The sequence below is a fragment of the Nyctibius grandis genome, chromosome 1 (genome assembly GCF_013368605.1).
Source record: "Nyctibius grandis isolate bNycGra1 chromosome 1, bNycGra1.pri, whole genome shotgun sequence".
Taxonomy (NCBI): Eukaryota; Metazoa; Chordata; class Aves; order Nyctibiiformes; family Nyctibiidae; genus Nyctibius; species Nyctibius grandis.
In genome coordinates this window covers 47331938-47347968 of record NC_090658.1, presented here as the reverse complement: position 1 = coordinate 47347968, position 16031 = coordinate 47331938, and the positions used below count along the sequence as shown (strand labels likewise).

Genomic DNA, 16031 nt, shown 5'->3' with positions numbered 1-16031 from the left:
GGAGGCCAAGGGACTCTTTCGACCAGAGTCAGCACAGAGCAGCTGTGCACTGGTTTTCAGTCCTTTTTCATTTGTCCTTGGATCACTTTTAGACTCAGCTCTTAATTCTCTTTATGGGCAGAAGTCAGAGTGCAATGTGGGGATTGCTTTGCTACTGATGCTGTGAGGAAAACAATCCTTCTTAGTGCTCGGGAGGGAAGAGAAAGTGCCCTTTCACAGAAGGTATTCGGAACAATTTTTGTGACTACAGTTATTACATGCAGATGTGGAGGCATTGTCAAATGCTTACTTACAGAGCTTAGAAAAGTCAAATCACACTTTGCTAAATAGCTTGGAATAAACTTAACTGAAAACAAATGTAGAGCAGAAGTGTAGGCTACTTAGTGCCCAGGCAAGGGTGCAAAGTAAGTTTCTGGGGAAAGGTGACCTAGTAAAAACTCACCCAGAAGCATGAGCTGCTGAGTGAGCCCTTATGATCTAAGAGGAGAAGCAACTTTGGAAGGACTATGTCCATTTTCTTCTTTCTTGTCTGAGAAAGCCAATATAATGCCTTTTTGAGGGTTGGTGGTTTTTTTGTTTATTGCACCCTCGTAGGTTGGATTTGAGCTCCAAGCGACTCCACAGTATGGATCATGTTTTGATCATTTATATAGAACTCTTGTGCTGGGCAGTCCTAAAGGAAAGTTAAGGTTCATCTACCAAAATAACAACTGCAAACATCTGCTTGTCCTGAAATATTGGTCAGAACCACAGCTGGTATAAATTAGGATGACTCCTTTGCCTTGACAAAGTAGATTTGTCACTGAAGCTTTGGTTGCTTTTCTTAATGAAGATGAACGAAATATATGCAGCATAGTATCCTATATTAAAGACCTGGATACTTGCTGCCCAGTTCCTACAGGACAGCAGTATCTGAAATAAACTGGAATAAAACGCAGAAGAGAACTGTTACATGCACTTACTTCAAGCTGTCTTGACAGGCTTGTCATAAGGCCACCAAACTGGCTATGGTCTGAGAATGGTCTGATGTACATTTCTTCCAGGCCATTAAGAATAGAGCTGATATGACAACTGATTTTCTGGCAAGCCAGATAAGCTCCAGTGCTTCCAAAGCTTATGTGGTAAGAACTTAGTGTGAAACAGAAATTCTGAAAAATCTCACTTGGGAAATATTAAAACATTGTTTTTGATTTTGTTGCTATTTTTTCAGCTCTTTGTATTGGTCTCTACTCATTGAGAAAGATGAAAAATTGTTTAAACTGTCTGTCGTATTTCATCAACTGACACTTTCCATGAAAACTTTATGATTTTTTTGATGAATGTGTATTTTCTGACAGAAACCTTCCATCGGCATTTTTTTGTGTTCTCTAAGTAAGACCCAAAAATCATGTTGTGTACTTTTGGAAAGGTAACTTCTCAGGAATATAAAACAGGCTCTAATTGCTTGGACTTAAGAAGAAGGAATTAATTGGCTTTTCAAACCCTGATCTTTGAAAGCTGTGCCATATGTCAGAGGAGGAAATACTTCCCAATTGCCAAAAAATGACAGGTTCTGGATAGATTTTTCTTAGGTATGTGTCTGTATATAATACACCTAAATGTGCTGTCCTCTTGTGTGACTATAAATTGTTAGATTTTTAGTCAAAGAGGACAATAAAATGACTTCTAAATGCTTAAACTGATGCTTCTGCCACTCCTGTGCCTGATTCAGGAGTATTGGGGCCTGCCCAGTGGCTAATGAAGTTAAATTAATTTCAAAGTCAAGCCTGGATTAGCTCTGTACGAGGTTTGTTTCCAAACCATGCAATTTGGATTGGCATACATATGGGCCTATCAAGGTAATGGGATATTTTATCATGAGCTTTGGTTACACTTCAAATGACAGCACTAAGTCTTTTGCACAGCAGAGCAAAAGAATTTTCTTCCACTGCATTTTCTTCTTACACATCTGATTTATCCTGCCCAAAATGACAATGCTTTTGACCTTCTTAAGATTTGTATGTTATGTTGCAAGCACCGATAGATGACAGTAGGTTTCGAAACTTTCCATCTTTTATTCTGAGTCTGTGAACTCTGAGCTACTAAAAAACAGGTTCATAATCAGAACAGAAAAAATGGAAAAGGATAAATTAACCTACTAAAAATGTGCTTAAATTACATAGTCCTGCAAACCAGCTAAGTAAGGAAAAAGCAGTTAATTCACTTGGAGTTCTTCTCTTTTTCCTAACGCACTGCTCAGTTAGGAAGGCTAGAAACACTGGTGAGATTGGAGCAAGGGGAAGAATGTCACTGGTGGGGACCCATCCAAGAGAGAAGACCAAAGGTTGTAGGAGGACGTGCAAGGGCTACCTGAAGGATGGTCACACAGAAGTTTCATGTGAACTTTTTCTTAAATCGTTCTTTTTTCTGCAATGTGTGTGTTTACTGAGAAGTTGAGTGTGCAGCCTGCTCTCTCGCTAGGTATCAGACCCAGTGAGGCTGCTGCAGTTTGCCTTGAGCTGAGTTGAGCCAAAATGGGCTCTGCAATGCGTGCAGTCTGAGGGCGCGGTGCCAGCCTCCGCTCCACAATCATATCTCCAGTACAGAAACACACATGGCTTTCCCTGCTTAGCTTATTCATTTATTTTGAGTCTGTTCTTACAATTTAAATAGCTATGGCTCTGGGGGAGACGTTCCTTCTGAGTGCAAAACAGAAAATGGAACAAACCTGGTCAGAATAGGTTCTAGTAGCAGTAATGACTTGCAAGGTAATTGCTGCTGGTTACACATGCAAGTTTTTGCTGGTAGACAGGGTGAGAAGGAAGAAGGAGAGTTGTGTGTGCGTGTTATATCATAACAGAGGAAGTTTATGTTATTTTCCTTGTTCTGCAAAGTCACTTAAGCAAGCCCAAAGTGCTAGTGCTGGCGTCTGTGCTCCCCAGCCAGAGGTTACTCAGTAGAGCTCCGTCCCCACCCTGGTTGTGCACAGACCACTGGGTCTAGCTGCATGTTTGGAAACTCCAGGAGTGCTTTTGTGGTCTGACTCTATAACTTATATTGGAAAACCTGGCTGGTTTTTAAAGCAAAAAGTCCTACGTAAATACATATATTCTCCATGCACACACTTTAGAGCAGAGGAGAGAGAAAAATCTGTATTTTACAGTCATAATTGTATATTCATTCTGAGAATGGAAGACTAGGCAAAGCCACTATTTTATTTGACTGAGTAAAGCCTTGAAAGGTAAACGGTGCATGTATGGAACACTGGACTCTTTCCATATCAGTGTTTTCTGAGTAAATGCCATTTAAGTCAATGTAAAAATTCTTAAAATGTGCAAATTCACTATTTAGGTTTCCTATGCAGTTGGCTCTGTATATGGGATAAATTAGTGTACTTAGATAGAAAGTCATATTTAAATAATTTATTTTAGACTAGTCATTAACTATGCAAAATCCAATTCATGTTAAAAATTCAGTTCCCTTCGTACAGAAATTCAATGTCACTCTTATTTTATTGCATATCAGTAAATTATGAATCAACTGTGCTCACTTTGCCAATGAAGGCTGTTTTTTAAGACAATAAGATTATACAGGGACTTTCAGAATTATATTTAGTCAACAATTAGGTTGATGTTTGAGTCAGAAAGTGATTCAGCTCACTTTTTTAAAGCTGTGTGGGTTCTGCATGGCGAATGGGATACAAATCTTGCATATTTCTTTGAAGAAGGAGAGCAGATAGGAGATTATGTGCAGCTGGAGCAGGACTGCTGGGTAAAAAAAGGATTGTCCTTATCCAGTATACCTGGCAGTTTTCCATAGTCGCTTTTCAAGGTAAACTTGTGCAGCTGCTGAAAATTTAATTACATACAAAAGTCCCTTTTTGTGCTTCTCACTGCTCTTGACTTCCTAAAGATGGAGTCCAGCCTATTGTCCATATCCACCTGTCTCAAGACAGACATATTTCACTTCATAAGACTTAATGCTTTATGAATGCATTTTGGTTGCTGTAGGCAAGATTTAAAACATTATTCCCGCTCCCAGCTTCTGCTTCAAAAGGCAAGAATTTAAAAACTACCTCTGTGCCCTACCTGGATGGTTGCCTGGGCACTGGAGTTGTATTTGATAGCTACTCAAGGCTTCCTGTATAAGTAGGAATACACCCTGTGCAGCCTGTTGTTATCAGAAAGCCATATCTACTGTAGAATGTCAAAACTTGATTAAGTTGTGGGGAAGGAGGAAGTGATGCACTGCAAGTCATTCATGCAGAATCATTTGTAGAGCATTTTGTGTCAGCTGGAAGGGTCTAGTGGGTGCTAGCAGAATATAAATTTCCTGATCAAAAGAAGAGAACTCTTTGTTAAGAGGCTTTATTATTGCAATAGCAGTTAAGGTTAAGTAAGTACACCTATTCTAGCCCCATATGTTTCACTTGATAATGAAAACCTTTTATCATTTAAGCTGAAATTTTCTGCTCTGTTCTTACCAGAACATGGTTTGTGTGTGGCTCTTTACTCTGGTCTTGCTATATAGAGGAATGTGCTTTCAACTGAACTGTTTCACTTCCAGTTTCTCAGTCTCACAAATTAAAATTCAAAAGTAATCTTTGAATATATGTTTCTTTCCCTGCTGCACTTGGAAAAAAAAAATCCACTTTTCTTTGCTTTTTTGGCATTCTTTGCAATCTGAAGGTTCACTTTTTCAGTGTCTTGGTAATATTTTTGCTGTCCTTCTAATAGCTTGAGTTCACCAGGATGCACTCAAACACTAAGGCTTAAGAGCAAGTCCAACCACAATATTTGTGTAGTTCCTTGTAGTACTGTTTCATGCAGCATTTTTGCAAGCTATAGTTGTTGCTGTAGCTAAGGATGTGAGCTGAGATACAGGGTAATGGAGAATGGGACCTGACCAATACATTAGTGAATCTTTGCAGAGCTGGATCGCAGAATGGCAAATCTCATGCTCTGATTCAGCTGGGAGAGATGATGCTGAGATCCAAGCAGGCACGTAGGGCAAAGAAGGCTCACTCTTTAGGCAGAATTTCGAATGAGAAACTGTGTGCCTCCTACTTGTGATGAGGGAGAGTGTTGTTGAGACAGTCCCAAGGCTGAAGGGAGGCTGTTAAACTAACGTGCAATATTTATTGGATCCAACTCTTAGTTTAGGGTTACAATCATGATACCGTCTTTTGCACAAGGTTGTAGAACTGCTCTTAAGCACTGTCCTGTCCATTGGGTTTGTCCATGCTGCCCCTCTCAGGTGTATTGATTTTCACTGCTTCTGTAGGAGAATAGAGAAAGTCCCTCTCTCCATAGCCCCTACCTGGTGACTAAAGCACTGCCAAGGGGTAGGAGCATGAAAAACGCTACTTTTAAAATGGAGCTTAATTAGCTTATGGAAGGGATTAGAGGAGAGAGGGCTGTTAAGGACTGGTCTGTGTCCCTGGTATTGCAGGCTCAATGTACTTAATTTGGCTTAATGTAATCTGGTATCTAACTGGATAACCTTGTTACACTGATACAGTGCTGCCAACCCTTAGAGCCTCCCTTTTTTTTTACCCCTTCTTCTTACGCAATAGTAGAAACTAGCAGAGAACATGCAAGATCAGTGAAAAGCTAGAGTAATGACAGCATGGGACTGCAAGGCTTATTACATTATGGAAGGAAGAGGACCAGTGTGTGCATTGTAATAGTAAACATATTCCCTGTGACATGGGACAACAACACTAGCCACGTGATGTCTTTGAATTGTTCTGGTAATGTGCTGTCTTGGGGATGCCCGAGTGCCGGATAAGGCTCCAATGTGGTGCCAGAGACACAGAACTCAAAAGTGCATAGGCATGATCTACACAGCTCTGGGTCTGGAGCAGAACCAGATTTGAAAATCACAGGATTGATGACGATGAACTGGGCAGGAATTTGGGGTGCAAAAGAAAAGGTGGGATCAGGTTCTAGTGCCCAGGAATCATGTCAGCTGGGATGGGGGCAGAACTCTCTGTATGGCTCAGACACCTTCCTTCTGGGCTATTTTGAGGAAGGCACTGCTGTGACATGCATATGGCAAATAAGATTATCCAGAAAAAGGCCAAAACAGCTGCTGAGGGTGAAAGGTACAGATAGTGTATAAGTGGAAAAATTAAATGCATGCTGCCTCACAGACCCACATGCCCTCTAAGTCTTGCTACAAACAACTGAGTGTGCAGAGTGGAGGAAGAACTAGAGTGTGCTGTACTTGTGTAATAAAGGAGGAAGACAGACAATATAGGAGAGAAGTTTCCTGATGAGATCTGTCAGACAGTGAATATGCTTTCAAAGGAATTAGCTGACATGCCATCACTTTGGCCTTGTTTTCCTACTTTAGGAAAGTTAGTCCTGCTTTAAATTGCTGGTGTTGGACATGCCTTGCAATGATCAGGAGTGAGCTTATCTTCCCTTCCTGCTTTTGTCCTAGGTCCAACACGAAAAATGCCCCTGACTGCCAGTGCCATGGACTTTTTTCAACTCTTTGTCCCTGACAACGTACTAAAGAATATGGTGGTCCAAACCAACATGTATGCCAAGAAATACCAGGAGAGGTTCGGTAGTGACGATGCCTGGATTGACGTCACCTTGACGGAAATGAAGGCCTTCCTAGGCTACATGATATCAACAAGCATCCACCACTGTGAGTCTGTTCTCAGCATCTGGAGCAGTGGCTTCTACAGCAACAAGAGCATTGCACTTATCATGACACAATCACGGTTTGAGAAGATCCTGAAGTACTTCCACGTTGTGGCCTTCCGCTCAAGCCAGACAACTCATGGCCTCTACAAAATCCAGCCTTTTCTGGACTCTCTGCAGAATGGCTTTGATTCTGCTTTTAGACCTTCGCAAGCCCAGGTAAGGGTTAACCTGTTGGCAGGTAACATCTAACCTATGTGCTCTAGGTTGTCTCGCTATGAGTGAAAGCGCAGAGCACAGCTTCCTGTAGAAAGAGCTGCGGCTTCACAGTATGAAGCCAGGCTGCAGTGCCTTCATGAAGCATGAGAGAAAGTGGCACTGTCCTACGCCAGTGCTCAGCAACATCCAGCTTATAGCTCTGCAGTGCAGGTGCCTGGCATGTTTCAATAGGGATGATGCTCTCTGAGCTGGGGCTGTTTGCTTTAGTGGTCTAAACAAGCCTGAAGACTTCTCAGTGAGCTTGGCACCACTGGGTTTTGCTATCCTGAAGATGGGTTGCAGGCTTCTCCTGTAAGGGAGAGCAGAAAGGGCAGAGCTGATGCAGCTGGGGTGGAGGGAAAACCTGTAGCTGCTCCTGCTACAGGCTGAGGGTTGGATGCAGAGGCTGAGTTTGCTAGGAATGACCAGCCCTGACCTCAGCAGTAGGTGCTTGCCATATGGTCCAGCAGCACAGTGACCTCCTCAGGACTGGGCAAAAGGAAAGTAAGCAGGGGGGAAGTTACCTTTGCTTGCTGCAGTTGTCAGCTACCCTCAGCAGCACTGCCTGTGCCTTGTGCCAGTCCTGGCTTTTAATGATGGATGATGCTCCTATGGAAAAACTTATTGATGTGTGGATTTGCAACCAAAGTGCCAGTGAACTGGAAATATTTCTAGACTACCAGGAATAAAATTAAACAGGACTCCAATGAATTTTCATTTCCAAATACAATTAGGGGTACAGCAGAATGCCATTCTGTAGGGAGACTGCTTCGTAGACTGGGCAGACAATGTGAGGAACTAAATATAGAACTTACGTAGCTGGTGGTTGTCTGACTATAGCTGTACAATTCAACAATTTTTTTAAGTGCAAAGAAATCTTTTCTTAGTATTCATCAAACACTATTTAAACTTCGTTCCAGTATAAATGATCTCCTTTTGGAGCTGTTGCTACTGGTCACGTTCAGAAGTCTGGAAAGAAAAGTAATAAGCATGAAATATCCTCTTTTTCTTCCTGTTTCCTCTCTGAAGCATCACGTTTTGCCCGCTGCACAAAATTAATGAAGACATAGATGCATCACATCCGTTGAAGTGTGCCTAAAATAAATTGGGATTGATTACAGTTTTTTTCTATTTTACAGACAATAAAAATCATACCTGTATAATTCAGGACAACACAGCTGTCTAAAATGCTGTTATGGTAGAGAAGGGAGGAGGTAGGAGTGTTCTCACTAAACCATACTAGCAAGGTGCATTTCCATCAAGCTAAAACAGGCAGTGAGAGACACGGTGTTGTTGGGACTGAGCTCTCATTAGGATGTGAAATCTAATCCTTATGGCCACTGACCTCAATGGGCAGAAGATAAAGGCTTCAGAAATGTCATCACTGTGTCTAATGTAAATGCTTATAATGGTGTGCTGTGGGACATGCTGTGAGTGCAAATCCATTAAAGGATAAAATTTGATTTGCATGTATATCCCTTCTCCCTTCCTCCTTCCTGAGCAAGGTTTGAGAACTGAAATAACAAAATCATAGCGTCCTATTTGCGGTGGCAAAACATCTAAATCTCTACAAGTAAAATGTGTGCTTGTGCTGAGCTTGGTAAGGAGATGCTACTTTAAAAAAAAAAAAAGAGGAAGAAGTAGTGATAGCCCAATTCTCTTCTTTCCCTCTCCACTTCTCTGCTCCCTTGCCAGTGTTTACATCAGTGATTTCTATACAGTGTGTTTCAGTGGTATTGAGCGGAACAAAAAGCACTAACATACAGCTTCAAAAATAACTCTATGAGAAAGAAAAAGGTTTTGGATCTGTTGTTAAAAATACTCTAGTGTAGTGCCAATAGCCTACTGGGGGATGTTCCAGGCCTCCTCCCAAAAGGAGCCTTATGCCTAATGTCCTCCTGGGTGCCATCAGGCAGGGCTGCACACTACCTGTCTCAAGAGACGTGGACCCCATCTGCTCAAAACAGCAGGAAAGACCTCTCCCTGGAAATTGTCTTGTGTGCAGATTAGCAGACTTCAGTAAACATCAAACCCAGAATGTCAGGCCCAGTGAGAAATAGTAGAAATAATTAAAAATAATAACCCACTTGCACAGAAACAAAGAAAAGACAGAGGGAAAGACCCATTCAGGTGGGCTTCTGGATGTGCTGCCTCTGAAAGCGTTTTGGGAGGAGGTGCCCAGGTTTCTGTAATCAGTGATACCTGGAATCCCAAGTTCAAAATGGATTTGTTGCTTCAGGTACACCTGTATCTTTAACATGAGACTTGTGGTATCTGGGTGGCTTGTGCCCAAGCAGCAATCTATGCTGAAGCTTTAGGCTAACATCTTGTAAGTGGCATCAAGCAGAGGAGTGACTTGGGCTCCTTGCTGTTGAATGCAGCAAGGCTGTTTGGGCTTGTAGGTAGACTTGTTTACTGACTTTCCTCCTCTGGCAGTGAGGACTCACAGAACATGGTTTAGGAAGATGCCATGTTTAACTCACCCCTATGGACAGAGCAGACAGTCTGCATCCAACAGGCAGTGCAACATCTGCCTTCACAGTTATTTCTTCTATAGATTTGATCTTTTCTTTTTGGAGAGCTAGAAAAGATTCTTCAAGTAGAATTTCTGTCAGAAAATATTTAAAGTTTTTTTTCCTCATGCGTAACATCCTCCCCCCCGCCACCAAAGTGTGTACGCAAAAAATGACACCACAGTTTCTATGAAAGGAAACAGAGGGAGAGAGAGAACTATGCCAATATATCAAAACAAAGAAAACAATCATCTAGTGAATTATAATTATTTTGCTAAATATACTGAGCAAACAAAAGGAAATAATTACTCTCCAGCTTATGAAGGTATTGGAAGCCTGGAACATTGTAATTGTGTATCCGCAGCACTAGCTTCAATTTCCAAAGCAAAAAAAAAATTATGCTCTGACCTAGATTGGATAGGAATGACAGGAATATTCTCTGCATCCTACCCCTCTCCAACATCTTCTGTATACATAACTGCTGCCTCTATCTGAGCAACAAGAGGTGGAGTTTTGGGTCTGTTCCTGGAATCAGTATTGTCTCTTTGCCGCTTAGCTTTGTAGCTGTGCTACTGTCTACAAGTGGAAGACTGAAGACAGGGAGGATGCCCTGCCTGAGCTCAAGAGATATACTGCAACAAATTCAAGGGTACTCACCTGCCAACGATATACAGTGAATTCCAGAAACCAGAGGAGCTCAGGAAGATAACATCACTGCTCAAATATCTTTCTGTGCCTGCTGAGTATTTATATGCTTGTCAGCGGGATGCGACTAGACAGGATTGCTGTCTCTGGCTGCCCTTGACTGGCATGGGAGAGGTCAGGAGCACAACTCCGGCACTCTCCCCTCTTCCTCCAAAGGGCCTTTTCTTTGGCGTCTTGGAACCAAACAGTTCTGCATCTGCCTAGTGAAACGTCAGCTGGGAACAGTCAGCTTAAGTCCTTACCTCAGGCAGGAGTGAACTCCCTGGCAAAAAGAGACATAACTCCAACCTCTTGCTCCAGGGGCGTGGTGCTAAAGTTTGGCCAGTTACTGGCAGGCTTGTTTGTGTTTTACTCTTGGTGGTATCACAGGGTACAGCTAAGCAGTTTCAACGCAGTTCTTCCAAATCAGCTCACAGCATTAGATGACAGCTTCCCTGAAAACACAGAGGGACAAAACCAGGCTGATCAACCCATAACTCTTTTATGTCCTCATGATTAAATATTGATTTGGTATTAGGCATTTCCCAGTTAGAAGATCTTGCTCGAGTCACACTCTATATCTCAGTTTTCCTGTTTTCAAAATGATTCTTTGTGAGTAAGGGTGCTGGTCCCAAACCAGGACTGTTCTGTCTTAAGGCTTCTGTGAGTGTAACACAAAGACATAAGCTTTCAGAGAGTGTTGGCCAAGTGTAAGACATGGAGCAAGAGAAAGGCAGACAGAGGAGCAATAACAATATTGAACAGTAAGATAAATTTCTGATGTCCTGTGGCTCTTGGCCGGTTAATCTTGTGGTGAAGCCAGATTTTAGGGAGAGTTTGACAGCAGAAAATGCTGAATCTTTATGGCTATTTTTAAATTACCTAGTGGTAATGGAGTGCTGTAAGAACTGATTACTTTTTTTTTAAAGAGAGCCAATTGAAAACTGAACAAATGAGCAGAGGAGTGTGAAATCATGGCTCCATCGGAGGTGGAAGTTAACTTTTGAATGATGGCAAAGAGGATCAGTAAAATGTGGATGGGCCAAACAGGACTTTGAAAGTGAAGAGAAAGAATCTGACTGATATATTGGAGAAGAAGAGCTATCAGAGAGAAATAAAGAAGAGTGATGTGGCCAGTGTGATGGACTAGGAGAATGGCTTTCCAGCAGCAATCTGTAGGGCAGGATTGCCTTATGTTGAGACCAAAAGGAAAACTGTTGCAGGATGGCTGTGGGCTTGGATGAAAACTTGACTTGGGCGAGTGGGTTGTTGCTCTAAAATGAGTAACATTTTAGAGGTGTTTCTCAGAAAGCATGGAAAATCCAGGCACTGCCTGGCTCAGAAGACCTTGCAAGGAGTTGGAGGTAAAGACTGACATTCAGATTCACTGGCCAGTGAGATCTGCAGCAGGAGGAGAGGGATGCCTGTAATGACCAAAACAAGAGATAGTAAGGGGTTATCTTAAGGGAAGGGAGATGCTCTCAAATGCAGCGTAATAAAATCAGAACTGACAGTTAGATATGCAAGCAGAGATGTCAGATACTAGCAGAGAATTTAGTTTAGACAGGAGGAGCTTTGGAGCAAAGAAGCAGAAGCACAAGCTACTATTGCAGAAGCAATGGCTGAATCTGTGCATACAGGTACAGTTACCCTGCAACTGGATGGCACCCACCAAAAGCCAGAGACAAGGCAAGCTGAGGCAGTTTCTCCAGGAGACAGGCTGAAGAGACAGCCTGTGTTAGGGATGGCCATGGAACTAAGAGAAGATGAGCTGTCTCAAGGATGTGTTGGTTCATTATCTAAGGCAATGGAGTCCAGGAAGTCCAAGAACAAAAGAGTGGCTCTGGGCTTTGCCTACAAGCCTATTTGAACTGTGATGAGAGCAGAATGGGTGGAACTGTGGGGTGGAAAGAGCTTTGGAGGTGATGTAAAATGGAGAAGAAAGAGAGGCACTCCTGACAGAAGCTAGCTGTTTTGTTCAGTGAATAAAAGATGTTGTGAGATAGAGCAATTGCTGGAGAGGCAAGACTCCAAGATGGGACTCCAACACTTGGAGTACGTGTACATATTGAGGGGAAAACAAAGAGTGAAAGCTTGGCAGGAAGCTATAGCAGGGATGAGGATGGCTATAAAGAAGAGGAAAAAAAAACCCAATGGGATAGCTGTGGCAGAGTGAAGCAACTAAATGAGGAGCTGCTTATACCTGAACAAAACTGGGGATTTGAGAGAAGAAAACGGGGACGATTTCTGTGAACAAATCCACAAGATGTCTTGCATCAAAGGAAGTCAGAATAGGAAGAGGGGTGGGCTTGGGGAGCGAGTCAAAGATGGTGAAGAGGCGTCCAGGAATATGTGTAGGAGTCAATTAAGCCTGAAAGTAGATTTTTATCTGGAAGATGAGAAGCAGAAGAGAATACGCCATGGGGGCAGTAAGTTCACTTATTTGCAGTGACAGCAGGAATGGGGAATGGGGAAGGTGCAAATACCACTTTATATGCGGATTTGGCAAAGAGACAGATTTGAGATTACAGGAGGAGCAAGGAGACTGAGAACTGAGGAGGGTGAACAAACTAATAGGACCAGCCAGTGGCAACAGGACTAACTTTTGTCATAAGAAGAACATGTCAGTGCCAAAGCAACAAATGGCCCCCTTTGAAAACAAGATGGGGATCTGCTGTTCCAGCAGCAGGCACAGCCCATACAATGCCTTGCTTGCAAAGTCCTTTACAGCTGTTGAAGCAGTGGTTGCATATGGAGGGGTGACAACACTTGTCTCCCCACCCTCACTCGAGGAAGCAAGAAGAGCAAGCTCCAGGGTTTTCATTTCAGTTTCCCTGCCTGTCCACATTCCCTCTTTGCAGTGACAGCAAATCTTGCCCTACTCTTGTTTCCATTTTCACTCCCTCTTCCCAGCCATTCAGTAGGGATTTTGGTGGAGCATTGGTCTTCTTATGGAGAAATGGGAATGACCGAAACATTTGGGACAGGGGAAAGGAGGGGAAGCTCTTGGTCCTGTGGGAAGGCAGGGCTGAGCGTGGGTAGGGAGAAGAGGAAGATGGGGAGAGGTTTTAAAAATTCAGATTTGCTTTCTAAATTTAGGGCTGACAGGCCTTACCATGTCTTAGAAGGCAGAAAGACTGTGAAGGGTAAGCAGGATGCAGTATAGCTGCTGTGAGGAGAGCTCATGCTGTGGTACAGAGGAGGGAGCTGAGCTGAGGGTAAAAAAATTTCCTCAAGTGATGCTTATACAGCCTTTTCTTTCTGCTGCTCTCCATCCTACAGCAGGGGAGATTATAACAGTTGAACCACACCACTCTGCAGGATCTGGCAGGTAAGAGGGCCTTTCCAGAAGCTGAGGTGTATCCAGCCCCATCCCAAGGGATGTGGTCCTCCCCTCTGCACGGAAGAGGCTGAAAGGCAAAAGTGAATGAGGGCATGTTTAATATTTGCAAAACGCTGTCAGAATTCCCTGAGGTGGAAGTGTGAAATGCCCCAGGTGGCTTTCAGAAAGGAAGAGCCGTGTTTCATGTGGACCTTGAGCGAGGAAGAGGATTTGGCTCCACTGGGGAAACGGGGCAGCTGCAGCTTTAAGAACAAATAGCTTTGTGTGCAGCTCTCCTTGCTTGAATCTGCATTTTGGTGTATAATTTGAACGTTTCACAAGAGTGCTTTCAGATGGCCCTGTGAATGTTTTATGAACTGTTAAGAAGTGGAGTGCGTATAAATGGAAGTGTGTAGCCGCCACTCTGTGGGGAGGGCATGGGTGTCTATTTTGGGCTGGCAGAGTGATGTTCAACAAATGTCTTGTATTCAGGAGGCCAGCAGCTGCTCATCACTGGTGCTTAACTGCTTACCCACCACATCTCTCCTACAAGCATCGCTCCTAGGTTTAATGCAGCTTTGTTCTCATTTCCACCACTGGCTGCGTGCAGGTGTGCACAAAAGTAGCACACATGCAGATGTGGAAAGGGTCGGTCTTAGGGTGAGAACTTCTGCATTGTGGATACCTGTATCTGAGCCTGTGTCCTGGGGTGATGGTCACTAGAAAAGAATGGGCTCCTTTAGGTCATAACCCATCTGACTTATTTTACACGTCTTTAAAAGGGTGTGAATTACAGCCTGCTGGGTCTGCTTTCCCCTTGTGTACTATGAGGGGAGCCTGCAGTGACTTGCTCTGATTTAGATGTAGGTGTCTGAATTTGGTCAGCTTTCATCAGCTGAGACCTTTCAACAGTTTCCAAGCATTTGTACTCTCACAAGTGACTTGCTAGATGACTTGTACATGGTGCAGTCAGGGTTATGTATGTTATGCACAGCTACCTGTGAGCTGCAAGGAGGTAGTAGTGCTTTTCTATATGTGGATTCTATAGTGTAAAACCTAACGTCTTTGCTACAGAATTAATGGAGAGAAGGGTAACAAAACAGCTATAAGGAACAGGGAACCACTTACATAATCTGGATACAGAATGCAGAAATTGCTTCACTTCTACAGGTTTTCATTACTTGCTCCAGTCTGCCTTGTCTTTTTCTATTCCTGCCTCTGGTCCTTTATCTTTCTGTCTCCTTTTGTCAAATTTTTCAGCTCCTGAGGCAAGAGAGGCTTCCCTAAAGCTGCTGCCACCAGGAAAAATTTTTCTGTCTCTTCACCACCTCCTTAAGTGGCAGCAGAAAATATCTTTTTCTCCCTTAATTTCTCTCCCTTTGCTGTATGTCTTCCTTTGCTGTAACCAAGGAGTGTACAGCATATTGTAGGGGATGTTTGGGGGGAAGACATTCTGCCAAACAAGATGAAGCTGATGATGATGCTTGGAGAAGGATGCGGCTAACTATCCCTACCCCACTCACCTCCTGCCTCGTTTTGGAGGAATGTTGAACTGTAGCTGAGAGTGAGAGGTAGAGGCCACATTTTGGAGGGATGTTAAACTGTAGCTGATAATGAGAAGTGAGAGCCATGCCTTGTAATGTTTGCAAACCATGTGTAGAGCAGCCATCCACAATGGAGTGTCCTTGGCCAGGCTTTGGTTTTTGTTGGATGGTAGCATTGAACAAAACTGGTTTTGCTCCTTTGTATGAGGTGATGTGCACAAGCACAATGCAAGGGTTGTACTTCCTTGGAAGAATTTATAGCACCATTTTTTCCAGCAATCATGTACTCTTCTGTTTCTCTACCCTCCCCTCTTTTCTTGCCAATTGCAGGTACTACATGAGCCCCTGATTGACGAGGATCCTGTTTTCATTGCCACGTGTACAGAGAGGGAGCTGCGTAAGAGGAAAAAGAGGAAATTCAGTCTCTGGGTTCGGCAGTGCTCATCCACTGGTTTCATCTGCCAGGTGGGTTTTACCTCTTCAGATGTCTTGATTCAGTTCCAGCAGACCCTTAAATGTATTGCAGGACCAAAGGTAACAGTCACTTCCCTTTGTTGCCTTGCCGTGGGCTACAATCTGAATGCAGCAGGCCTCTGTCTCCTGCAGATACTAGATCCGAAGGACAGTAACAACAAGGTCCTGGTGCTCTGTTTGCTGTATGATTTAACTGAAGGTGCCTGTCTCTAATACTGTCCATCTGGCTGCCAGTCCTAAACTAATTAAATTTAAATGGAGTTAAAAGGTCTGTCTGTTTGTACATCCTAAGTTTATCATAATGTCTAGGTACTGTGGCTTCTGTAATTTTTAGTGAGTCAGCTTCTCTCTCTAAGTATAACACTGCATCTGTGATAGCCAGTGGTGTCCAACAGACTAAATCAATATGGTATCAAGATGTCAATTTTTCTGAGAGAAATATATCAGTGGAATTTCCTATTACATCTCTTTTCACACCTCTACTTCTCTACCAAAGAAATAAAATCTGATGTGACTTCAAGGTGAGATATGAGGTTGAGTAGGAGATGTGTTAAAGGGTTTGGTTTTAGTGTTGTAAAGCATTGGGGACAACTTTTCAAAT

General features: G+C 43.0%; 1 protein-coding gene across 1 annotated transcript in view; it reads left to right on the top strand.

Annotated features, from left to right (window-relative positions):
- PGBD5 (piggyBac transposable element derived 5) overlaps positions 1-16031 on the top strand; it is a 66239-nt gene that overhangs the window by 23389 nt on the left and 26819 nt on the right. Inside the window, exons 3-4 of the mRNA XM_068414609.1 lie at positions 6427-6854; positions 15287-15421. Of these exons, the coding sequence (XP_068270710.1) occupies positions 6427-6854; positions 15287-15421 (563 nt within the window). The remainder of the gene's footprint in view (positions 1-6426; positions 6855-15286; positions 15422-16031) is intronic.